At 43.0% G+C, this 25,801-nt stretch overlaps 1 protein-coding gene across 16 annotated transcripts in view; it reads right to left on the bottom strand.

Annotated features, from left to right (window-relative positions):
• Window positions 1-25,801, bottom strand: part of CELF4 (CUGBP Elav-like family member 4) — a 696,179-nt gene that overhangs the window by 86,027 nt on the left and 584,351 nt on the right. For 11 of the 16 annotated variants that reach the window (XR_005815347.1, XM_040541436.1, XM_040541437.1 and 8 more), the window contains 2 exons: window positions 17,720-17,848; window positions 12,786-12,865 (listed from right to left, as the gene is read on the bottom strand). Coding sequence is in view for 15 of the 16 variants with exons in the window: in XM_040541436.1 (XP_040397370.1) it covers window positions 12,786-12,865; window positions 17,720-17,848 (209 nt within the window). In the remaining variant the exon portion in view is untranslated. The remainder of the gene's footprint in view (window positions 1-12,785; window positions 12,866-17,719; window positions 17,849-25,801) is intronic. The other 5 variants (XM_040541438.1, XM_040541443.1, XM_040541448.1 and 2 more) reach the window with 1 other exon arrangement.

The following is a 25,801-nucleotide window of genomic DNA, read 5'->3' as shown; positions in this document are numbered from 1 at the left end:
CATTTTACTGAGGAAAAGACCTGTTTATTTCTCTGCCTTGCAGATCCACACTCAAAAGAGACTATTATGAAAGTGAGCCTTCCTGCTGGTGCCTCTGCAATAGGCTACTTGGAATTGGCATTTATCTCCTTTCCCATCAAATCAACCTCCTTTTTCAAGTGCTTTGATATCTACTGATGAAAAGAATAATATAAGGGCTAAGTATTATTATGCTTTCCCCATTCTCTCTTGGGCCAGCAAGTCTACTTAATATGACTATCTTGCTTCCCGTCCCCCTCCCGTGCACGGTAATGAATTACTCCCCTTAGTCAGCAGTCAGATGTTCTCCAGGCTGGCGGGGCGAGGAAAAAGATGGAGGAAAAATCACCCTGCACCACACTCACTTTGTAATCCCTAATCAGAGTCCTCTGTGGGAAAAACTAATTTCCCAGCCTGTCTTGACGTGTGAAATAAAGTCATTCTTGAAAACAGGAGCTTGACAGGTCGCTTGTGAAATTTCATATTCAACTAAAAATAAAATATCCATCCATTGATATTTCATTTAAAGGCAAGGGAAAACAAATCTTTTGCCTGGATGTTGGGACTGGTTCCCATTAGTTATGCCCTTCCAAATGGAGGGTATACACAAATTAAGTTTAATGTTTTCAACAGACCAAATAATACTGCACAGCATCAGGGAAATCTGCCTCTCCCTAGAACAATATTCATAGGCAGAGTTTTGTGAAGATGTTTCCTTGCAGAACATATTCTTGATTTTTCTTTCTTTGTCAGCTCTGTATGTCTTCTCTGACTCAGTATGTTACCTACCTCTAGAGACAGTTAGAAATATTTTTCTTGCAAAACTGATGAATTTGGGCCCAATTCACCACAGCCATTAAGATCATGTTTCGCTTTAAGCTTAACTAATGTCCCATTGGATGTAAGCATATACTTACGTACTTTACTGCAGGGATGTTTGTCTCGTACAGGTGGACTTTTATCTCATGGTTAGCTCAAATGGAGCCACTAAAATTTTGGACCAAAAATATTTTAAAATGGCTTGTTACATTAAATCTCTAGTGACTAAAGCTCTTGAGTATAAGAGATCTGAATGCGCAGATCCCACTAAGTAGCTTCCAAAATGTCATCCATGCATACCAACTAAGATGCTTAAATGAATAGATACTGCTGGATACTTCCCATTTGGGCAATCAGACTACCTTCTTAAGTGTCACCATGTGAATGGGGTTGCTCACGTTGGACATTTTGCCTTAGCACTCTTCCCTTGAAGCATTCTTTGCCTTAGCACTCTTTCCTATTTCCACAAAAGGATCCCTGATGTTAGGCCTTGAAAACCAAAGGGGGATTTTTTTGCTTCTTTGTTTCATGTTCCATCAGATCAGGGTATTTGGTATGATGTCTCCTAAATTTGAAAGCAAACTAGAATGGGGGGATGGGGAGGGTTGATTTTGTGTATCTCTTCCGAAAAAAAAGTGCTGCTGAATAAGCCAGCAGGGGGCTTGAACCCAAACCTGGGATTTTAGACAAGTGAGAAAGAAACTACTGTCCAATTAAAACTGTAGAGCAGAGGGAATTTTAGCTAGGTAGAGATGTAATTACCCATGTTGGAAGATGGCCAGAAGACCAGGACTAACATTCCTCCCCTCTTTTGAGATATGCTATGTTTTTCTGTACTCAGGGCTTCAATTTCATGTCTCATCTGAAAGATGAGTAGGACAGCAGTCACTAGAAGCGATTTCAACTGTACGGTCCTGAGAGCTGGTTTAGACACACTTGAGACAAGAGTGACAGAGACAGAGTGGAGAAAGGAGGCATTCATCCAGGGCTGGAGTGACAGACCCTTTGATAATGCTGCTCCCTCGGTAGAGGGGATTCTTCATGCAATGTCTAAGCAGAGAGAGTTGCTGCAGGTACTTCCCTTCACAGGTCTCCAGAGTTGTAATTTATTTGGAGTGGAAGCTTGATTTAGGTTTTACTTGCCCATACACTACTTAGCAGGTGTCTCTCTGAGCTAAAGTTATTGCTTTCCACAGGGCAACAGAATCATTGACTTCTAGTGACACTGTACCCAATTCTAATTAAAAAGAACTCAATATATAACCCAGGTATTAGTATGTCCCTCAGATCAAAGTCAGGTATCCAAACAACCTAAACTTCAAAGCTGAGTTCCTCGAGCAGGTCTGCATTTTTCAGCTCAGTCTATGTCCTCGCAGATTCATTCACCTTCTTTAATGCATCATGAAATGGTAAGTGTTGTTACACCAGGAGGCTGGAAATTCTTTCCTGCTATTTAGAAATATGAAAGCAATAAATAATTCTTTTTTGTCTATTTGAAGAAAACCTACAAAACAGAATTCAAAAAAAAAATTGTAGGTTTCTCTTTCCCATTAAGAGTAACATGGTTTGGAAGATAATGTAGTTTTAGTTCTGTATTTATTAAAAATGTACTTTCCCTGGAAATATTCTAGCAATGACAAATACTGTCTTGCCATAGTTTTTTTATAAATTATTATTACTATTGAAAAACTATTTGGTAGTTGCAGTATAGAACCGCATTAAAGCTAGTGTCTGAATGATCACAACTTAGAAGAGACAGTACCTCTCCTTCAATCTAAATAGAAAAGGATGAAAACAACAGAAGTAGAATAATTCCACTGCCATAAAGTGAACTGCCTGTTGTCACAGCACAGTAGCATCACACCGAGATACATTTCAAGTGTGCATGTGACGCAGAAGAATACTGCAGTGACACTGAGCTGCAAACATGCTGCACACAACAGGGCATCCCAGATCACTGTCAGGCCTTACCACTTTGGACTGCTGCAGTGTAAAGCATGTTGCTTGACAGGGATAGTAAAAAGAATTTGCATTTGAGACATGTTTAAACTGAAGATCTCAAAGCACTGTACAACTGCAGGGTCATTAATTGACATGCAAATATGTTTGCAGGAAGGTACTTGCATGCTTTAGCATGGTGAAACATGTGGTGAACTGAAACTATGAGATGAACTGGTGTAAAGCTCCAGTTTGGTGGCTTTGAAAGAACAAGAAATTTGATATGCTGAAAGATCTACATGTACTGCATCCCACTCCACCAAGACTGCAATGTCTCCTTGCTGCTGCGTGAGGCTTGGCAGCCACTGTTCCCTGTGGGTACCACAAAGACCTTTAGGATGGGAAGTCAAGCATATTTCCCTACCTGATTTCATTTGCCAGGTAACAGCTGAGGCAAAGACATGGGTGTTTGATAAGATGGTTTACAATTGTAAATTTCTGTAGATTTTGATTGAGGATCTTATTTGAAAGTTATTGTTTTGATCTAAACATATTTTTGCCCTTTAAATATCCATTTTGATCTTTGCATAACCCATTTGGGTAAATAACTACTGAATCACAACTCTGTATTTTGGAAAGAGATAGTAGTCTGCCCAATAGGTCTCTCTGCCTTCCGTACAGATCACCAATACCAATCCAGATCACATGTCTGAAGCAGGGCCAGGAAGGAGTGGATTAAAGAGGAACAAGCAGAAGCATCCAGAGAGATTTAAACTTGATCCAGAGGCCGCTAAAATAAAAGAGATGGTTCCAGTGATTTAAGTGAGGTTTGGAGCAAAAGAAAGAAGGGGAGATGGAGGAAGAAAGGAACCCCCCTCAAAGCAAGAAGAGTGGTAAGGAGCTAACACTGACACCTTCACTCTTCTCTGTGGCAGGAAGAGCCTGTTCTTATTACAGGATGGCAGTGCTGCCTGCTGGAGCACCCTCCAGAAAGCTGGGAACTCCTTTGCCGGTCAGGGGGTGTTTTAAACCATATAAATAGCTCTGATCTCCTAAAAACGTCAGTGCTTGCAAATTATTTTAGCCCCCTCCCAGCTCCTAATCTCATCCAGATGAGATGGGTGTTAAATGTGGTGAGCCTCACGGGGCCTCACTTGGGCAACACATGGCTGTGGCACAGTCCTGTACCTGCTTTTCCCCAGCCACCTCCACGACTACTGATTTAGTTCCTAAACCCCCTTGGACCTGTGAAGAGGCATTATGGTGCCAGTTAGCTCCTTCTGCCTAGGGCGAGGCTGTGTAGCTCACGAGCAGCTATGCCTCTCATCCCATTTGGAGGCCATGAATCCCATGGTGCGGAGGGAAGAGGTGTAGTGAAGAGGCCGGGGAGGCCGGCCAGCGAAGCCCGTCACATCCCACAGGTCTTTTCACTGTCCTGCCAGATGCCTGCGCAGCTATGGCGATGTGACTGGAGAAGAAAAGCAGCTCTGAAGAGTGCTCCAGCCCCCAAAGGCCGTCTTCGGCGCCAATATGATTCATACCCCCTGTCAGGCAGCCGGGCTGCCTGGATTTCTATTCTGGGACCCAGAAACGTGATTTATTAGTTCATTTATGGAACAAGGGGGGAGGCAGGGAACATGGTTCTGTGATTTTATTTTATATAGAAATTATTAAGGGGAATTATGTTAATACTGGGACACTGTCAGCCCAAAGGACATGAAATCAGCTGTCTTAGTGGCAGCTGTGGGGTGGGACAGTCCATGAACCCGAGTGCCCTTCTGGCCCTAACCTGCTGCCCAGAGGAAAACGAGCCTCAGCTATAAGGAATCACAGGATTTAGATAGAATAAGTGACTGTAAATTAACATCCCAGTATTAGGTGTCTTGTTGTTTCTTTCATACCAATGGCCAACACATGACTTTATAAATGGTGTTTAGGTAGCATATTCATAAAAATAATTCATTACTGGAAGGAGGGCCAGGCCTACTGCTGTTGAGCTATGAATGGACTTCTAATGTGATGTTATTTTTTAATAGAAGGAATGGATGTGTGGTGTCCATTCCCGAGTTAATTAAGCCAGTCTGTGTGTTACAGAAAGCCATTACTTGGAATGTATGCTTTTTTACAGAGCAGGAGGTCAACAGAGAAGAGAAAAAAGTGAGTCTGAGTTGCTATCTCCACTCTTTTCCATTAGCTCCTCCAGCATCACAGTGTAAAATGTAGCCTCAACCTTCTACATTTGAGGAGATAGACTTGTGTTGGTGATAGCCCACTCCACCTCAGTGACCTCAAGCAAGTAAATTTAGGGCAAATTCAGCTGGGAGACATGGAGGGCACTTACATTCCAGAATCATCAACTTTCACCAGAGTTACCATTTGAAAATTCCCTCAGCCCCATCTTTCTGTATTCATGTAAAACATAGCTAATGACTTTCCAAGTTTCCTATTTAACCCACCAGCCTGAGGGGGTCAGCAACTCTATCCATGTGCTGACTGGCACAAGGTGGCTTTTATTAACTGAGGACTGGAAGCACTGCTGGAATCCAGATGAGACTAAATTTTGTTGGTTAATTAATACTCTGAATCATAGTCTGTTTAGTTGTTATCTACTTGTATTATGGATTTGTCTAAAGTTCTGTTTGTTACCTATATATTTTGAAGACACTCCTGGGAAGTGAGGTGGTGGACTGATGTCTTTAAGTTTGGCCTTGTTAATTCTACATTTTCCAGACTTTTAAGTATTAAAATGTAGATACCTAAGAATCCACTAGTAATTACTTCTCTGCTGGATCAGGAACAAGAATTGCTGTGACTGACTACAAACTGACTAAATCTCCTAATTGTAAGACTTGCTCATTCTCAGACATTGTCTTTTTCTTTTTCTTTTTTTTTTTTTTTTTTTCTTCTTCTGTCTAGTGTCTGGGCCCTTAAGGGAACATTCAGATGACCTACTTGCAGCCATTTTTGGTGTCTATTCTAAATCATCAGTTACTTGAGACCAACAGATGTCCCTCTGAGTGGCAAGGGACATTAACTCTAAGAGAAGTGTAGATGATAATATTAGTAATGACACTGAAGTTTTATAGTTTGACCATCACTTTGATGTAATTCAGTCACATCAGCCCTGGCCTTGGTTGATAAGCTACTGAACGTAGAAACTATTCTGTAAGAGGTATGCATGGTGCTCAGTACAGAGCAATTCCATGCAGGGCTGATGATAGCCACATTTCTAATAGTAGCCATTGGTAAAAATCACCACAGAGTTGTTACGCAGAGGAAACCAAATAGAGTCTCTACAAGGGTGAAGAGTTTGCTCTTGTTGAGGTGAGATATGCAAACATGAAGCTGTGGCTTCACACACCCCGCTCCCACATTTGCTTAAGTGACTAATTTGGTTGATTTCCTGAAGATGTGTTTTATTGGAAGTGTAATATGCTACAAGTTGTGAAGGAGTTGAACTCTCCCAACTTCATGGAAATGACAAACCCTCCTTCCAAGCACTAAAGGCTGCCATGAGCCCAGAGGGAGAATTGGATTGTGCAGCTGGATGTGTGTGTGTTTGAGAAGAAGGGAGGAGAGATGAGGAAAGTTTCTCCTATGAAAGAAATGATCCAATTTGAAGCAAGTCCCTCATGGGAAGAGCTGTGACAGAGGCTGCTCTGTTCCTGTTAATTTTCACAGTGCAGCTGTCAGCGGGTCTGTAAATAGTACTCCGCGAAGCCAACACTTCCTATCCACACATCAACCATTCAATTAACAGAAGAACAGAAGAAGGAAATAAAGTGCACCACAGCCTTCTATCACGGCTTTGATGTTTCCCAGCAATTTATGAAAGTGTACACAAATCTAATTACAAGCCCCACTGCTTCCCATTTACATGGAGCTCCTCAAGTTCAGAGCTGTTTATATAAAAATAATTGTTAAAAATACCTCCGCTGATCTACGGCATTGTGGCCCCCCACTCACCGGAGCCTCCATGCTGCTCCTCCCAGGGAGTTTCTGCCGACTCAGCACTTTGGTGCCAGCATGCACGCGTAATAAAAGCTGCTTCCCTGCCGCTCTGCAAGTGAGACGCCTGGGCTACAACTTCATCATGCCCACGAAGGCCTATTTTCCTTCTTTCCTCCACCTGCTCAGTACTCCTTCTGCAGACTCTCACAGCTTTCTCTTCCCTCCCTAATCCACCTAAATATTCCTCTGCTGTGTTGACAGGGGGTGAGAACAGCTGCTCGGCCAGCTTCCGTAATGGGGCTGTGTCTGAAGTTAACTTCACAGTGCTTTGCAAAGCTTTAACTGCACTGTAGGAACGCAGAGCAATAATAATAGGAGTAATAAATATGAGCCAGGGTTGGTTTCTTTGATTGGAGACCTGAGCATCCAAACCCAGGATGGCAAATGGTGCCACATTTCCTGTGAGTCAGAAAGAAGCCAACTGCACATAATGACAATGACACTTGTTTCCTGGGGCAATTTTTGATAATCTCATATTTAAGTCACTCTCACTTTGTAATTCATTAAGCTAGATTGCTTTTTTTTTTTTTAAACTTTTAATTTCACAGTCTCTTACAGTATCAGAGGGTAGACTGAACATTGTATAGGGCAAGAAGAGAATCCCTTCATCTGACTGTTAATCACGCTTGGTTGGGAATTTCAGTGCCATGGGTGAACTTCCAAGGAATATGGTGGGCAGAGGGTGAAAGTCGACTTTGTTCATGGTGCTGTCACTGGTATTTGTAGATTAATAAAAAATAGTAAATATAGTAATTAGAGATCCAGTTGGTCTGTAGCCTAATAACACTGAATAAAAACTGCATGATTTCATAGAATTATACAATATCTTGAGTTGGAAGGGACCCAGAAGGATCATTGAGTCCAACTCTATCAAATCACCAATTTGATACAGGTGGCTACTGAGAAGACATCTGAAATCGTTTTTCCTATTAGTGCAGATAAGAGTTGCACAGAAGATGTGGAAACGGAAGTCCCCAAGTTGGCAAAGTTTGGGGTTGCAATTTTTTTTTTTTTTTTGAAGTTCAACGTAATTTGAATCTTCCTCTGTAAAGCAGACATCTGTTCAGTGCTTGTATCCAAGTCTCACATTTTCCTTTCTTTTCACAAAACCAAAGATTCCATATGAAAAGTAATTTTCATGGAAGATTTTCAGCCAGGCATACATAGACTTGGGATGCTATTTCCTGGATGCAGAAGAAATGTTGCAGTTTGACCAACCTGGTGCAGAAACTTTTACAGCTAAACAAAAGATTACTTGGTCTGCGTAATGAGGGAAGCCACCTTATAGCATTCTGGATGTCTTAACAGTTTAAAAAGACTAATGAATAAAAAGAGATATAGAATGAACATACTGTTGACAGTTGGAGTGTTAGGCAAGTTCAAAATACACCCAATGGATCAGGTATCAGAGGACTCTGACAAGGGGATGCCTGCTTCCTGAATCCCGCATTGCTTTAGTTGGGCAGCAAACACCCAGAATGGGATTCAGCTCCCCTTGCATTAGACATGAAGTTAGGTGTACACTCTAAGCTGCTTGCTCTTGGCACACTCAACGGGGAGGCAAATACCTCCAAAGCTGAGTCAGGTAATTTTAAGGTAGATGTCCGAGGTATTTGGGAGGACTCACACTCTGAAGTGAGGCCAAATTAAGAGCATCGACATCTGATTTGTAGATGGCTAATCTGGGATAAAGTTACCAAAGAACTTTATCTCCAGTAAGATTACTGTGGCAGTGGCAAGTGGAGCAGAAGGACTTCAGGTGGCAATGGTGTGTCACCAGGGAGCAAAGGCAATTTTAGACTCCAAGACATCTGCAGGAAACAAGTGGTTTTGCTTTTGTTTTTAAGCAGTAAGGGTCCTTTTTCATTCTAAGTTGCACTTCAGGTGACTAACCACTATTTTGTGTCTGACAGACCATGGGAATCCAACACCTAGAATTAGCTAAAAAGCACACCTCTAGTTGGGCTTTGATTTGACAGGTTTCAAGATCTATTTCTGTACAATATAATACCTCCAGAGGTATCTATTTCTCCCTATTCATTGTAATAGAAACTTAGGTGACAAGCACTTAGACAACATGATCTCAGTTCCTAAACTTTTAGATGTCTTCAGTTAGGTGAGACAAGTCCCACCTCAGTTATTCAGTCTAATGCCATTGCAGAGATCTTCCTTATAATTAATGAAAGGAATTTCCATTATAATTTATTAAAGGGACAGACATGCCCAGAAGGTGATTTATATCATCCTTGCACAGATAGGTAACGGGAAGAATGTACAAATCTCTAGAAATCTCTCTCTCTCTCCATCCTTTGTGGGAAAACATTTGTAATAGATTACAAATTTTCAGGCTGTTAAAGCTAAATAAAATGAATTACATTCTTAATTCCTCCTTACCTTACCTGCTTCTGTGCAAAAAATGTAGGTAACAGTAGTTTTACCCCTTTCAGGAATTTCAGGAATTAATTCATAAGAACAAGAAATTCAGAGGTGGATGAGATAGTCAAAGAGATGTAACAGTAGTATAATATTTAACCCCATGTACTTTATGGGTAGCATAAAGGCTGCTGCAATTTTGGTATGAGTGATGAAGCATGGAGGAGAGTTTAATCTGCATGGGTGGACGGACAAGGCCGTATCTTAGGTGTGTTGTGCAGAATGACTCCTCAACATTTGGCTGTTGCCCGGACGTGGAGAGAAAGAGAAAACCAAGCTGAAGGTGATGCTTAGGTAGGAGCGTGACTGACAGGTAGGATGATAATGTTGTCCACAGTAATTGAGAATGGAGGCGGAGGAGAGAGGATTCAGGGTTTGGGAGGAAAAGTTTAAGAGCTCTGCTTTATGCATATTGAGCTTGATCTGACAGCTAGACATCCATCCACTAGGAGATGCTGGAAAGACAGGCCAAGATTTTAGTTTGGACAGGAGTCAGTCCTGCAGTAGAGAAGTTAGATCTGCAAGCTGTCACTATAGAAATAGTAGCTGAATTCATGTTGGTAGGTAAGGCTGCTAGGGACAAGGCTTGGATGAAGAAGTAAAAGAGAATCAAGGGAAGAGACCTGTTTATGCCCGCAAATCTAAAGGTAATGGGAAAATCACTGTTAAAAAATTATGTGCAAATGTACATGAAAATGATGATCTCTCACAAAGGAGGACATGAAGGTCAAGTAAACTCTATCCTAAAGCTGACAATTTTAAAAGGCCCCCAAAAAGCACTCTTGGAGTGTGCTTTTAAATACAGAAAGAACTTCGGGCCTGCTCAGAAGTAAGGGATTTTGGGAAAGTTATTTTTCAAAGCAGTTGCTTTGTGTGAAAATTTGAAAGTTGTAGACATGCTTGGTAGGCCCTTTGGAGAAAAAAGAGCCTCACATGGAGAAGTGGACTTGTGACGGGTGGCAGTCAGGCACCTGTCCAAGGAAAGGTTAATAAAAAAAACTTTCATAAAAGAAAGTTGCCTTTTGAAACTATTAGGCAACATATGTTGTGTGAACAGGAAGTCACAGTAGAGCAATAATCCTGACAGCTGTGGAGAAACAGGAGTCTGCCGCACGAACGAATGGCTCGAGACCTGACAAGAACGATGATGGATGCCCCGTTGGTAGTACATGAGGACAAGGCAAGAGACATTTAAATTGGCTGAACCACAGGAACAACTTTGAGTTGGCATCGCAGCTGGACAAACGAGGCCAGTTCTAATGGTGAAAGAAATGGGAGGGGGAGCTGAAGAAAGATGGCAGCAACGCACCCCTCCTTTCCAAGGACGAGGGCTACATCGTCATCTCACCACGAGGTGGCTGCATTTCTCTGTGAACATCCAAGCCCTGAAAGATGCAGTGCACCCTGAAGCACCGTGAAAAGGAGAATTGGAAAAGCGATCACTTGCAGAATTTGGCCCATTTCTTTCAAAGTGTCCGAAGCATTTTGAGGCCCTCTGGGAAAAGCAGTGTGTGCTCAACGTCTTGATCAAGCGGCAAGTCACTTGACAGGTCCTCACTAGTCTGCTGAGCCATGGTAACTGCCTGTGTGACTGCTCATAGCTCATGGGAGATACGAGGCACTGCCACATAATTTGGCTCAAAACTAAAACTAAGCTCATAATTTTCTCCTTGCATTTTCTGTGAACTAGCAGTATTTATATGGAGTACTGCTGAGATTCAGCCAATTCATGGAAAGTTGTCAAGCCATGGACATTTGAATCTAGGATGTATCTAGTGAGGGTGAAAGTACAATGCTTTCTCAGATAACCAGAGATCTGGTTATTCAAGAACATTTACAAAACAGGTATTTGAGTCAAATAAGTCAACAAGAAAAATGGTCCCATAAAAATCTGACTGATGAAATGGGCAAATTCTTCATTATTTTGCAATCCTAAATTCAGTTGGCTTCAGCAGGATGAAACAAAAACTTGCTATGAAGTAGTAAAGAGGGGAATATTTTTTCTTATATAAAGAGTGTTGAAACTCTCTACATAAATAAAATAAATAACTCTCTAAATAAATAAAATGAACAAATTCTCTAAATAAATAAAATCTTCAACACTCCTTGTGTTTTGTCTGTTTTCTTCCCTGTCTTCATCTCAACGTCACCCAAGTTTCTAAGCTTTTTGGGTCTGCAACTGACTTTATTACACCTTTCAGTAGTACCACACCCTGTGGAACTGCAATTCCTGGTGTCAGTCTATAGACACTATCACTTTGGGTCAAAGTTTTAAAGACATTCAAATACATCTTCAGCCTTGCTCAGGAAAGATGTCCACAATATTTCACTGTGTGATGTTGTGTCATCAAGCCCAGCAAGTGGTTCTGTTAGAAGGAATCTCCTGTGAAGAGTCTCCCAGTCTTGATTGTAATAATTCAAAAAACGGAGATCCCACATTTTAAAAACCTCACTGGTAAACATTTACCATTTCCTAATCTGACTTGTCCGATCTTGAGTTCTAGAAAACAAGATCTTGATTATTTGCTACTACCAGAAACCTCTTCCAGTGACAAACTTTCCACTTTCACCCCTACACAGACCTAGAGCCAATCCGCCAGGCCCATTTTAAAATTATTTGGATAAACTTGTGAATTGAGACCAGAGGTTCTTATTAACAGGGAGGTTTTACAATCTTAAATATTGAATATTGAGATTCCCTGTGTCCCTTACAAGTCTTCAGCATGCTTCTTAGCCTTTCCTTATTTACACTGTGAATAATTAGTAATAAAATACTATTATAATAAACCAAAACATATTGGACCAGATTGCCTTTCTGTGCTGATAATGGAACGTCTTACATTCCTCCAGGTCTGCATGGTGGTGTACAAGTATCGTTTTGCATAGAAAACACATTTTGATTTTAATTTCCACTTCCCTGAACTATCAGCTTGGAAACGTTGTATTAGTCCAAGCAGAACGATACCTCAAACATTTCCTGGAAGATTCAGTAGTGTCTGACGGTCTTTCAAAAGCTGGATGTAAGGGACCACATTTATGCCCATGTAGGCACTTTAGCAGCAGAAAGGCAGTGAGAGTGCACATCACGGTGTAATGTGTCTGTGTCTTCTAGTGCTATCATGTGAGCATGCTGCTTTCTGCTCAATTTTGGCAAAAAGTTCTTTATCCTTCATATAGAAGAAAGGACTCTTTGGAGAGGGAAAACAAAAGCCTTTAGACATAAGTTTGTGCTTGATTCGTCCCTCTGAAACTCAAATGTTTAAGCTCATGGTGAATTTGACCCAATGTTTTTGGCCTCTGTGAACCATGTCTTTTTTTCAGTGCATCAGAACTGCTTTTGATGGAACACATCACCCCTTGGAGTTCTGTGCAGGTGTGATGAACTGACAGTGTCATCCTGGCCTTTCCTCTGATGAGTTAAACACCCCCGAGGTCCCACATGCCTAAGCCATCCTTCCCAGAAGATGAGTAGCAAAGCATAGATAAATAACCCCTCCTCCTCCATCAGGCCACACAGCAGCAAAGTCAGGACTGATCTTCATGTGCCATGTTACAGAGCTACTCACCGGCATTGTCTGGCTGCCATGCAAGGCATTGATAGCCGCTTGGGCCTCCGCATGGGAAGAGTATTTCACAAATGCACACCCTAGAAGAGGAAAAAGAACATTAGAAAGGCTGCAGGGGTACCAACAACAGTCCATCTAGCTAAGCGTCCTGTCCTCAGAACTGGCAATAAAGAAACTAGCGGAGAAAGCATAGCAAACCAGTTATTCCTTCCCAAAGCCCAGCCATTAAACACATCTGCATCACAAAGTCCTATGCTACCTGCAGTGGGCACTGGTGGACCCAAACTTGGCAAGTACTTTTTGAATCCACTTATCTTCTGACCTCCATAGCTTCCCATGCCAGCGCCGTGCAATTTTATAATTTATCGCGTGAAGATGATTTTCCTTTTATTTGTATTAGACATAATGCTGAATGCTCCTCCTTCTGGTGTTATAAGAAAGAGTGAGGAGTTGTGTGAAAGTCAACAGAAAGCTGCATGTGCTTGTTACAAGCAACCACAGGCCAGCTGTAGAGAGGCATTCTGCCTGCTCCAAACACACAAGGAACTTGTCTCGTATCACTGCCTGGTACAGCTCCATTACACAGACTTCTCAATGCTTGTCCAGGCTCCAAACAGCTTTGGTCTGACAAAGCACCAAATACCTTCTAATATAAAAAAAAGTAAGGGCGGGACAGATCTACATATGACGACTGCCATCTTGCTACCACTGAAATCTGAATCAGTCTTTTACAGTGACTATTATATCACAATTTGCAGAGCCAGTGCCTCTATGGGTGCTTTCCTGCGGACATCAGAGACATGCAGGCAGTGCTCCTCTGGCCTGCACTACCACGCGAGGAATTTCACACTGCCTGAACTCTTACATAAGGTTTTAGGTCACAGAGGTGCATTTATGAATATGTGCTACAGTGCAGAAATGATCAACACTTCAAAGGGTCACATGCACCACTAGAGTGGGGGAAAGTATTGCTAACACTCTTAGCTACAAGCAAACTGACTCAGAGAGAAGAAGAGTAATTTCCATATGCTAAGGCGGTTTTTGGAACAGATTGGAAGAGATCTGAGAAGTTCTGGCTTCTATCCCCTTCTATTACTACTAAAGACTTTTGAGCTTTTAATCAATTTGCAAAGCCCCAGTTGTTTCCCTGGAGGGGCGCAGATCACTGCACAAGGGATGCCAGCCCTAACAATAGGGCAGCCGTCCTTTATTCCCTTTGTAGCATCTTCAGAAGGTCAGCACACCTTCACAGACCCATACAGTGCATGGTGGAAACTGCAGTGCTAAAACACCTCACTTGCAAACTACAAGAATGAGCTGCAAAAGTCCCTATAATCATCACTACAGGCTGGCAGAGGTGGGATCAAAGAAAACAATAGTAGCCCCTTCTAAAAAAAACCACACACATGCAAAAGTAGCTTGCAGTTAGGAGCCCCTCACTTTGCATTCCTCCTTACCATTGTGCTAAGACTGTGTTTCAGGAAGAGCATAGCAATTGTTGCTAATAGTTGGATCTAATTTATAAGGAGCTGAGAGGAGACAATCATGAGAAAATGAGATAGATAAACTTCAGCTGGAAACAATACGGATCAATTATGACATAATCGCAGCCCAGCATTCCGGGGCTCCTGAGATACTGCACCTTCCTCTTCATTAATCAGAGATAATCCAGAATTAGGGTGTTTAATTATTTGCAGAGATTCTTTTGTACTTTATGCCTCTAAAAAGAAGATGCTGATTAGCAAATATACAAAAGCTTTCCAGCTTCAGTCACCCATTGTATTTAGAGCAGGATTTTTGGCTTCAGCATTGCTGTCATGTTGAGGTCTCCTCAGGTGAAATTTACCCCTGTGCTGAGGAACCTGATGGATGAACAGAGCTGGATAAAGATGGGAATGAAGGGAGCAGGAGGAGTTTATCTTGTTTAATACCTGAGATGCTAATGAGACCCCTCCATTGCTTCCGTTAGGTTTTAAGGTAGAAAGAAAAGTGATAACTCAGCTTTCACCTGTGTATGGTGGCAAGGCAGTAGCAGAGAGCCTAACATTTTGATCCTTTATTTGTGTGTTCAGTGGGATGGCTTCTGAACACAACACCAAATGTGTACATAATCTTTCTGCCCCTTGTCACCAGAATTGAGGTGATCTCCAGGATCTCATGAGCCAAGGACACGAGTCATACCAGTCTTCAAAATAACTGTGTCCCTATGACAGGAGCAGCTCTGGAGTTTGAAGGGATTTTGACACACAGAGAGGTATATAACCTGTGCTGAACAGAGAGATACATGTGCTCATATGTTTTTTTCTTTCCTTATTTCAGGATTATAGAACTGGAAGGGCTGCTCTGACTGTCTTGTCAGCTCTCCTGCAAGAACGGAGGAGAGTGCAGAGTCAGAGCCTAAGGTTATGACTGCAGAGGGTGTTAGACTCCTATTGAGGGACTTCTGGTGTTGTGGGAGATCTTTATTTTCTGAGTTACTGAAGTAGACAACTGCTGAATTAAAAACAAACAAAACAACACCAAGAAGCTGTCCAGGCAGCTGCAATCCTGTGGGTCCTGCTGGATTACTAAACTGGATTGCATCTCACTGTGGCTTCCTCACCTGAGTACTCCTGCACTTGTGGATGCACATGGGTGAGCTTCACCCAGAGAGATACAGGCAGGCTCATTCCTCTCTCATATCTTCCAGGACAAACAGACTCTGCACTTCCCTTAAGGCAGAAAAATGTTCTGGCCCCAGCTCTCCTGCCACCCAGTTGCATGCTCCAGTAACTGTTGTGTTTGACCCTGGGTGACTCGTGCAGGAGATGGAGCCTGCATGGAGGACATGGATCCGGACATCCACTTCAGGAAAGGCTCAGATGCCTTTCTGGCAATGACTGGGCTGTGGTGTTATTCACTGGGAAGCTGGGACCTACCTCCTCCCAGCATTGCTTTCATTGAGGTATCTTGGAAGCTCACTCATCACATGATGCCTGGTGAGGCTTCATGTAATGGGTTTGCTAGGATTAAGTCTATGCACTTAGTTAATCTGTCTAAAACTCAATTTAGGTGGAATTTATGCCTTATGGGTTTTACCCAAAATAAGTAGCTCACAAGCAGTATGTGTCATGTTGGTTTCTAGCAGATGGAAAACATTACAGACTGGGAATAAGTTTGTGGGAGTTGTGGCTCGCCTGACTGTCTCCTAAGATAAGGGCACTACCCTTAAGTTTTCTGCGGGATTGAATGCTTTGTGTGTGTGTACGTATCTGTGTGTGTGGAAATTGGGAGCTTCACATTCTCAGTAAATAGCACCTGCAAATGGAAGCTGGTAATATTAACTCCGTCAAGGCTCAGTATTGATCCTGAACATCTCACTGAAATGCAAGCCTGAGACTGCAGCCTGCTAGCACTAATAATTAAACTGGTTAGCAATATGGAGCTGCCACTCAGATTCAGATTTATAATGAAATTGTTTAAGAAAAAAAGAGAGAGAGCAAGAATGAATACAAGTTTGGGGGTTGGATCTCCTTTGGAATCTGTTTCCTACAGGTCTCAGGCATTATTGCCTTTATTATTACTCTGTTTAGCTCCTTTGTCATAGATTTTGTTCTGTACAATTCCAGGTGGAGGCAGATAGAATTTTTTTTTTTTTTTTTTTTTTGCTTTTCCCCAATTTACTGATTCGTTCACTGAAGGGAATGTTGAACTGCCTGCCATTTATGATGGTTGAAATTCTTCTCGGTGAATCAAACCTTTGGGTGTTATGAAACTAAAGTAGCCATAAAATCAAAGGAAGTTGCCCACAGTTTATTTTCAGCCATTTTTATCAGGAAGGCTGAGCTTCGCTGACGTACATCAAAATACTGCCCTATAATGCCAGAGTGAAATTTTTCTTGGCTAACAGTGATTTTACAGAATAGCAGTATCTTTCTTCAGTGTATCACTGTGATTTGGATTTTTCACCTCCCTGTTGCAAAAATATGCTGGCTGATGTTGTCACATGTCAAAATATCCAGTGAGATATGAACTGCATCAGCAAGACTGGTCTCTTCCCTGGTACTGCACATTCCAGCACAGTTTATGATGTATTATATGCAGATCAATATTTAATGGACACATTATACTGTCAAGAGAAGAGGGCCTCCTATTCAAATTGAAGTTACTTTGTCTGGAAAGTGACGGGGGGAAAAAAAAACGACCCTTATGTTCAACAGAGAAGTCTCATTCTTCTACCTGGACTCTAGAAAAGGTTTTCTTATGCTATCCAGGTAATGAGGGATGCCAAAAAGTGGCAGAAGGAGGTAAGACAACTAGTTTTGCAATTAAGCATTGACACATTTCATGCAGCAAATTCCTATTTACATAGGTATCCTCTATCCTTGAAATAATTTACATAGGATCCTGTATCCTTGAAATAATGGTCACTGGTTGGTGCATAACTATGCAAGACCCACCTAAAGAAGAGGAGGACCTGGGGCTGGTGGGTGAGAAATAAGCAGAGGCCGTGGTGGAGCCGGTGAGTAAGGATGTAAAACAGAAAATACGGTTTTGTTTAAGGAAAGAATGAGTCTGCTCAGTGGGGGAAGAAACTCCCAACTTTCCTAGGGCTGGTGGGGAGAGCAGACCTTCAGAAAATGTAAAGGTTTGCATTCAGAGGGGAGGGTCTGTCCTGTAAGCAAACAGCAATAGGCAGCAGTTTGCACGTGGCCAGACACAGCTTGTTGTGGAGGGGGATGTTTTTAGGTGCAATCAGCTCTTTGTTCTCATGCATAAGCAGACAACAACCAGCAAAGAAATGGCCTCCCCTGGCAAATGTGACCCTTCCTAATGTATGAGATGCTGTCCTGGCAGCCACTTAGTGACTTTGTTGTGCCAGGAAATAATATATACACCAAGACTGGGTCTAGCTTGGAGCTAAAGCCACGGTGTGCCATAAGCCATTGTCTTACCTTTGCTGTTGCCATCGGGTCCTCGAAGGATTGTGCACTCCTCGATGTTGCCAAATGCCTCGAATAGCCTGCGCACGTCATCTTCTGACTGCTGCTTATTGAGCATGCCCACAAAGAGTTTTCTGTCTTCTGGAACAAAATAAAGAGATGCTTACCATATTTCGGGAGGGATGCAAAAGCCAAGATAGCTCAGTATCACATGCAGAAGAAACAGTGATTTCATTGAGGTGACATATTTCAGAAGCTGCTAGTCATTTCAGGTGCCTTGCTCAAAACACCTTAATAACATCTGACTTTCAGTGAGTACTTGAAAATAATTTGACAATTTCAAAGAAGAAGGAAAAAAACTCCCAAACCCCAGAAACATCTAAAATGTTTTAACTGCTTCTCAAAATCTAGGCATTGAAGTCTTCCAAATCAGCTTTTTCTGATCAATTTTTGCAGTCAGCTTGCAGTAACTGAAATGACAACATTGCTCAGACTGCCACCCAAGTGAAATGTGGATAAAGATAGCATACATAAATAAAGTCCAACTGAAAAACAACATAAATTAGTAGCCCTCGCAATACTAAATAAGTCGCAGGAAAAAAAATGTTTAACATAAGCTGTTTTGAATCAGGATATAGCTGAAGCCACAGCCAGTAAATTGAGATTTGTTGTTCATACCCACTCACAGACACATACCTACAAGTTTGGATGCATTTATATATATGTGTATATATAAAGTTAATTTGAAATAAACCCAAAGTTTTTGAAACATATATTGTTTCTTGAAACATAAAGTTAACTTATATGAATGCTAATATCTGAGGTTGCTCAAGAAGATGCTGTTTCATGTCAAAGCAGGATGTGGTCTGCTGACAGATACCTTTTTTTGAATGAAGAAGACTATTTATACTTGGACTTATACCAAGTATGGAGAGCTTCAGTCCAGAACAAAACACCTTGAGAAAATGTTTGTGAAAACAGACCAAACCAATGGCTACTGAGTTGGTAAAAAGGTCTCAGGAGGCTCTGAGGGATGCCTATAAATCAGGTTTATATTTAGAGACTACTACCACTACTCCATGAATGAAAAAAAAAAAGAGAGGAAATTTACACAGTTTACATCTTGTATGTAAACAGGCCATTTGCACATGATTCATAAATGTCTTATTTATCATTCATTAAACACTATGTAAATGGGTGAACCAAGATTTTTTTTTTCAGAGCAGTTTACAGAGCAGATGTAACCAATTTGAATAAATATATGTAAATAAATAAATAAATACTTCGAATATTTATTTATTTATTTTTAATGCACATATTAACCTAAAGCTGAACAAAACATTGGTTTGCAACAAATCTTTTCTGGCTGACTAATTGGGTGATTTATGTCACTTTCGTTCAGTGAGAAATCATTGGTGTAGACAATCTGTTCTGCTTCAACCAGTGTTTGATCAAAATTCCCCTCTCCAAGATGCACCTGCAAATTGGCGAATTACTCTATAGCCTTGTATGAGGATAATTTTTCATGCAGTTGATATCTACTGAGGATATTAGGAGCTTTCAGTCCTGCATTGGAGTTATCCACGTGAACCAAGAGTGCACTGACCACAGAAAACAAGGAGTTATGTTGCTTTCAGTTAGGCTGCTGAAATGGCAGGAAAAATAGGTTGAGGAGGGTATGTGTGCTTTTCTGATAGGAGAGAAAAAACATGAATAACCTTCTGATAGACATGTTAAAAGCAAGAAATATGCCTACTTTACGTTGGCATTGATTAGGCAAAGAGATTCTTTGAGGTCACAGAATCACAGAATCACAGAATTGAAGGGGTTGGAAGGGACCTTGAAAGATCATCGGGTCCAACCCCCCTGCCAAAGCAGGTTCCTTAGAGCAACCTGCCCAGGTAGGCGTCCAGACGAGCCTTGAATATCTCCAGAGAAGAAGACTCCACAAGCTCCCTGGGCAGCCTGTTCCAGTGCTCCATCACCCTCACTGTGAAGAAGTTATTTCTCATATTGGTGCGGAACTTCCTGTGCTCTGTCTTATGGCCATTATCTCTTGTCCTGTCTCCACAAACCACTGAAAAGAGGTTGGCCAAATCCCTCTGTCTCCCACACCTCAGGTATTTATACACATTGATGAGATCCCCTCTCAGTCTTCTTTTCTTCAGGCTGAACAGACCCAGGTCTCTCAGCCTCTCCTCATAGGGGAGATGCTCCAGGCCCTGTATTTGCTGGCAACAAAAAGTTGAGGCTTTAATGATGCACAAAGCCCTGACTAGCCCTGTGTATGTTGTCCCCACTTCAAGCTAAGCTGCTTTGGATATTGTAAAGGTTCGTTTTCAGGATGGTTTTCGTTCCTGGCTTCATCCAGGAGGTAAAAATGGCATTGGTGATTAGGCTCAGTGAATGGGCTGTGAACCCCAAGGAACTACATCAGGGGAACCCGTATAATCACAAGATGTTTTTCCCCAAAACGTACTTGTCAGTGCTTTGCCCAGTATTTTCAGAAATTATTTGAGTAATTTCAATCCAGTAAAGGCAAAGAATGAATTAAATAGTCAAAATGCTCCCTACAGACCATATCCCTGAGGGCCTGAAGGACCTCCTTGGCTTTCCTTGGCCTATGATGGACCAATGACATTTCTCAGTCAAGTAATCAAATGATGGGGAGCCAGGTGGGAATTCAGCTTCAGAAACATCTCTTCTGCATGACCTAACTACCATTTTCAGGGAACACTTTGTAGGTCCCAGCAGAAATCACTTTACTTGATGGCTAAGCTGATGTGCAAAAGAGACTCTCAGAGGTGAGGTATAAAGTGTCAACTGAAGCTGAATGTGTGCTGTGCGGTATCTTTTAGGCTAGGGAAAGACAAAGCCTTGGAGAAAGAGCTGAGTCCAAACTGCAAGGGTTGTCCAGATACCTGAGAAAAACTCACCTGTGAAGTGAGAACAGCTGTCCTGGAAAATGGGAGCAGAGGGGTGTGAGTGAGCTGGGAACACCACTGGCAAGGGGTTTGCCGAGGGAGTTTGTGTCTAGTAAATACTTCCCGCACAGAGGAAGTGTCTATTATATTGTACGCTATACAGTTTCCCCTGTTTGAAATAAGCTGCATCAGCAAAAGCACTCCTATAGCTCTGCAACTTTATTTTCACCAGACTTTTTGCTAATATATATGTATCATTAAAAAAAATCACATCCCTCCTCTGTCAGCAAAACTCTCTAGTGTGGAACTGGCCTGAAACTGCCTTGTCTGGTTTAGTTTATGCAAAGCTTAAACCAGGTATGTTAGGAAACGCTTAATTTTATATTTTATTTTATTTTACTCCCCTTTTCTGTATATCTGCAGGACACTGGGAGGGGTGACGCCAGTCCCTGGATCTGGCTGTCAGGAGAAGCGGTGCTTTGTGAGCTGCCCACAAGGTGGCCATCAGACCACCAGGAACAGGCTCCGATGAGGGCGAGGACTACCTTCCCCAGCGGCTGCTGGCCCAGCTGCTGCAGGGCAGGTGGCCCAAAGGGGTCCCCCGAAGTGTCCAGCACCGCCCGGACACCACCTCCAGCCCCATCTCCAGATCAGCGCCCTCTCTCCCTCCCGAAAAAACGTGCCTTGGGCCATCGGGGGAATCATTTGTCACATCTGCCACCGCAGAAATCTACATGATCACACACTCGACTGATAAAAAATGAGTCAGTTTAACATGCTTTTTTTCTCGGAGAGGGTCTTCTTACAAAATACTGCGTTTACCTTTCACATCCCAGCCCTGCCAGGGCGCTCGGCAGCGCGTTTTAACAGCATCCCATGCATGGCCAGGGTGGGAAAAGAGAAGGAGGAGGCCAGCAGCTGGGCCAATTCATCATGGTCCCAATCTTGGCTAATGAGTTTACCCCCTTAATGTGCTCCTGTGAGCCTCTCACACCCTGAGTGCCACTCTGCCAGGGTCCCAGACAAAAAGTGTCATGGAAGAAATCTAGCTAGCCTCTCTCTAGGGGCAGCCCTTTCCAGCAGCAGTCTGGAGGCTCAGTGGGGTGTTCATGTAAGCCTCTTCTCCCTACATATTTGTTTTCTTTCATTGGTGTTAACCCCATTATCAGTCTTTCCCAACAACCTGAGTCCATCATGCTTAGTTGGCCAAAGGAAATAACCATGGATGGTTATTTCTCTGTGCTGTCTTGCCCAGAAGAGCGAAAGAGACCCTCACCATGAGTGACCTGAGGCACTCCCATAATGTTGGAAACTGAATTCATCTCAAGTCTGCCCCTTTTTGCCATAAAAAACCCACAGTGACCAGAGGATCCAGCACCCCATGTTCCTCCCAGGGAGGAAAGGGAGAGAAAGACTTCAGCAGTTGCAGGATTTCAGAGGTGTCCCCTTGGTGACATTTCCAATATTCCCCCAAAACTAGACTATGCCTTTTCCTGGCCACTCTGCCAGCCACAGTGGCTTGCTCAAATCAGGACAAACTGGCTGCAAGGTGCAGTGGTGAAGAAATGTAACTTGTCAGATAAATATACACTCTCTATAAATCTCCCCAGCCGTGTTTATACAAAGCCTCGGCACCTTCTCCAGTGCAAATAGGGGTTAAATTATTCCCTGTTCTATTTGTATTTAAATGTTATGTTTTTATGATAAGCGTAAGGCAGAGGTGTCAGACAGGCCCAGGCGAAGGAGACGGCACGCGTGAAAGGTGAAATAATAGAGCACTGCAAACCAAGTGCCGGGAGGAGATGGGAAGGGGGGACACGGGAGCGAGGGGGAGAAGGGGGAGGACAGGCACTAATTAAAGAGACAGAAGGGACAATGAGATGCAGGATGTTTGACCCTCTGCGGAGCAAAAGGACAAGAGCAAGAATCACAGCAATTGTGGAGGGACTGGGGGAAAATTAGGGTCACTCTCAGAGAGACATGACACAGGTTTATGTTTATCCAGATAGCTCTCGCTAATGTATGTGTGCGCGTGGGGGTACATTTAGATAAGAATATATAAATACACTTGTGTTCTCATATTCCTCATGCAAAACAAAGAGGTTGAATCCCTGTATCAGGAAAGCATAAGCCGGCTTTACCATCTAGAACATCACATCCAAGGCCTTGGAAATAAAGAGGGACAGATCCACCACCTTCGTGGCCCAGGCTAATAAGGAGGGCGAACCAGAAGATCACTACGGTCCCTTCGAACCATCAAACCTCTCATTCTAAAACCTACGAGCGTCCCTATTTTATTGTGAGTTCATCGCTAGGGCATCACAGATGGATGGTGCATGTGCTTCTCCATGCAAGAGCAAACCTCACATTTGTGTATTTCTGTATGGGAACACTCGTCTTCTGTCGGAGCATGGTATTCACCAGAGCAGTTCTCTAACATTACTCAATGCCTTTGGCTTTCTAAGCATCAGGACCAGGTTGCTGTATGGATTCATTTCAGAAAGCAGATGCTAATTAATTCCATTATTTGTATAGCTAATAATTATTTGTCCCTGCTACTGTTTCCCTCCTCCCCAAACACTGCTTGCACACACAGTGAGGGACCAGCTGCAGAGCCTTGGCCCTGGCACTGGGAAGGCCTTTAGGCTCATCTCCTTGGCACCATGAATGAGCAAAGGAGCAGCCCAGAGACGTTTGCCGTGCAGGTGTGGGTAAGAAGAAAATGCCAGTACATGGGACTGAGGGGCACATCGACCACAGAGGAAGCAAGAGGCAGAGTGGATCTTCCTTGCCTGATTTCCTGACCAGTCCATCGGTAGAAATGGGAGAGACCATGGCACTAAGGGTGTGCACCAGGGAGGGAGATGGACCAGGGAGACATACACTAGGGTCAGGGATGTGCCAAATCCACAGAAGAGCTATAAACACAGGGTATTTCAGACAATCGCGGTATCTAAAGAAGGAGCTACAGAGCAGAGGGGTGAGCTGTGAGCCCCTGAATGTTATCAAAGTTTGGGTTGAGGTCCAGCTGTGAACTCCAGGCTGCAGGCTCAAACAGCCGGAGTGCCCCACCGCTCCCCTCACCCCGTGCTAATCAGGCAGATCAATAGGCTGAAAGCAGGGCATTTCCTGGGGCCTGGGCTGCACACTCCTACTGCCATTTTCACAGCAGTCCTACAGCTCCGTGATGATGATTACAGCCCTTTCCACAGGGGAAGCGATTACGAATTCTGTTGTAGCTAATTGTAAATTAGCTAATTATCTTCTCCGTGGTACCTTGCTGGAAAATACATGAACCTTATAAAATGGAGGTGTTTCAAAAATTAGGATGGGGAAAAAAAAAAAAACAACAACAACCAAAAACCCAACCCACACTGGGAACAATAAAAACCTACTTCTACCTAACTCTGAACAATAGCAACCCAATCTTCCTTCCACCCGCATGGGCGCCTATTTCCCCCCTTCTCACTCCCCCTCTCTACATCCAACAACACCCACAAGGGGCTAATTCTGCTGCAGGCTTTAAAATGTTTGCTGAGTTCACCTGTTCCTCGCAGCTGGGTGTTGTGGGGCATCCCTAATCACATCTTAGCAGGAGTGATTTCTTTGTGCTGATCTCTTCCCCTCCTCCCTCCCTGGTTCAGTTTTACTTAACAGATTCTTTATATCCCATACGTTAGCAGATATGATTGCACAGCTGCCGGTCTCCAACTGCTGGAGACAGAGGCTTTGAGACACCCGGGCTAGAGAGAATAACAGCTAATCTGAACAGCTGTGTGATGGGGACAAGCGCAAATGAGTATAAGCCCAGGTGTGGGAGTATAATTCTCTTGCACAAAGAAGGAAGCTTCATCCCACAGGTGTGTTACTCTCCACTGTTACATCTGAAAAACTTAGTTTGAAGGATTTCTCATGTTTAATTGCTTGGCTGCACTCTGGGCCTTGACTTGGATGTGGATCCTGCACACAAAGTGGAAGAACAGCTGTACAAGAGATGGTGTGTCTGACTCAGAGCGCTGCCTCTGACCATGGCTAACTGCAGATGTCTAGGAAAGAGCAAGAGAACAAGGTAAGCAATTTTGTTAATCTCCCCAGATATTCTCCAGGCTTCAGCGCTCTGCAGTTTAGGGGCTTCCAGAGTCTAAAGCGGTATTTTTGTATACAACAGCTCTCAAAGTGTCTTTCTTCGATGTAACTATTCACTGGGATTTGAACCCATGCAGACTATGAGCATCCGGCACATCCCGCAGCAAGATGTTCTGCAGCTTAATCATGCATTGTGTTACAAACAAACCCCTTCCTTTTGTTTATGTTGAGCATGCTGCTAACTGGTTTCCATTGACAGGCTCTGCATCTTGTTTTGGGAGAGAGTGGAAATCACTCCTGATTCAGTTATGGAAGAGTGGACCCAAGAGGATATGCAAGAGCTTCGCCAAAGTTTCCGTCTGCACATTTTCAACTGGTATTTGGGACTCCTGGGTCCCATCTCAAGCTGTGATATGGATATTATGGAAAGCAAAATTACTTTTCCCTTAATGTGATTTGTTATTCCTGGCACTAGCAGGATGGTAGACCATGTAGTTACTGTTACAAAAGACTTACAATACATCTCTGCCAAGGACAAGGGCCTCAGTGGAAACGTGGTATATAATAATCACCCAGGGAAAAAGGCAGCCTCAGTTTCCCCATCTGTAAAAAGAATAGATGGGTGTTTCCACCAGGCATAACTGGGTGTTGCTGAGGTTCTTCAGTGTTTGCCAATAGCCACAAATGCAAGCAGTTCTGGCAATAACACTGAATGGCATCTAGCCAACTGGTGGTCAGATCTCTGGCTGAACCCGCTGGTGGTCTCTCTCAGATTTAGGTGGCTGAAGCTTCTCCCAGCTCCATGGTGAGGGTAAATGAAGGCAAGGCTTAGTTCTGAATGGAAAGCCTTGCTTCTGCAAAGGACAATAGACACAGACACAGATTTCTAGGTTGGAAGAGACCTCAAGATCATCGAGTCCAACCTCCGACCTAACACTAAGTACTCCACTAAACCATATCGCTAAGCTCTACATCTAAATGTCTTTTAAAGACCTCCAGGGATGGTGACTCCACCACCTCCCTGGGCAGCCCGTTCCAATGCTTAATAACCCTTTCGGTAAAGAAGTACTTCCTAACATCCAAC

This window comes from Cygnus olor, chromosome Z (genome assembly GCF_009769625.2).
Source record: "Cygnus olor isolate bCygOlo1 chromosome Z, bCygOlo1.pri.v2, whole genome shotgun sequence".
Classification (NCBI taxonomy): domain Eukaryota; kingdom Metazoa; phylum Chordata; class Aves; order Anseriformes; family Anatidae; genus Cygnus; species Cygnus olor.
Note: the sequence above shows the minus strand (reverse complement) of the source record. Positions and strands in the feature narration are given on the sequence as shown.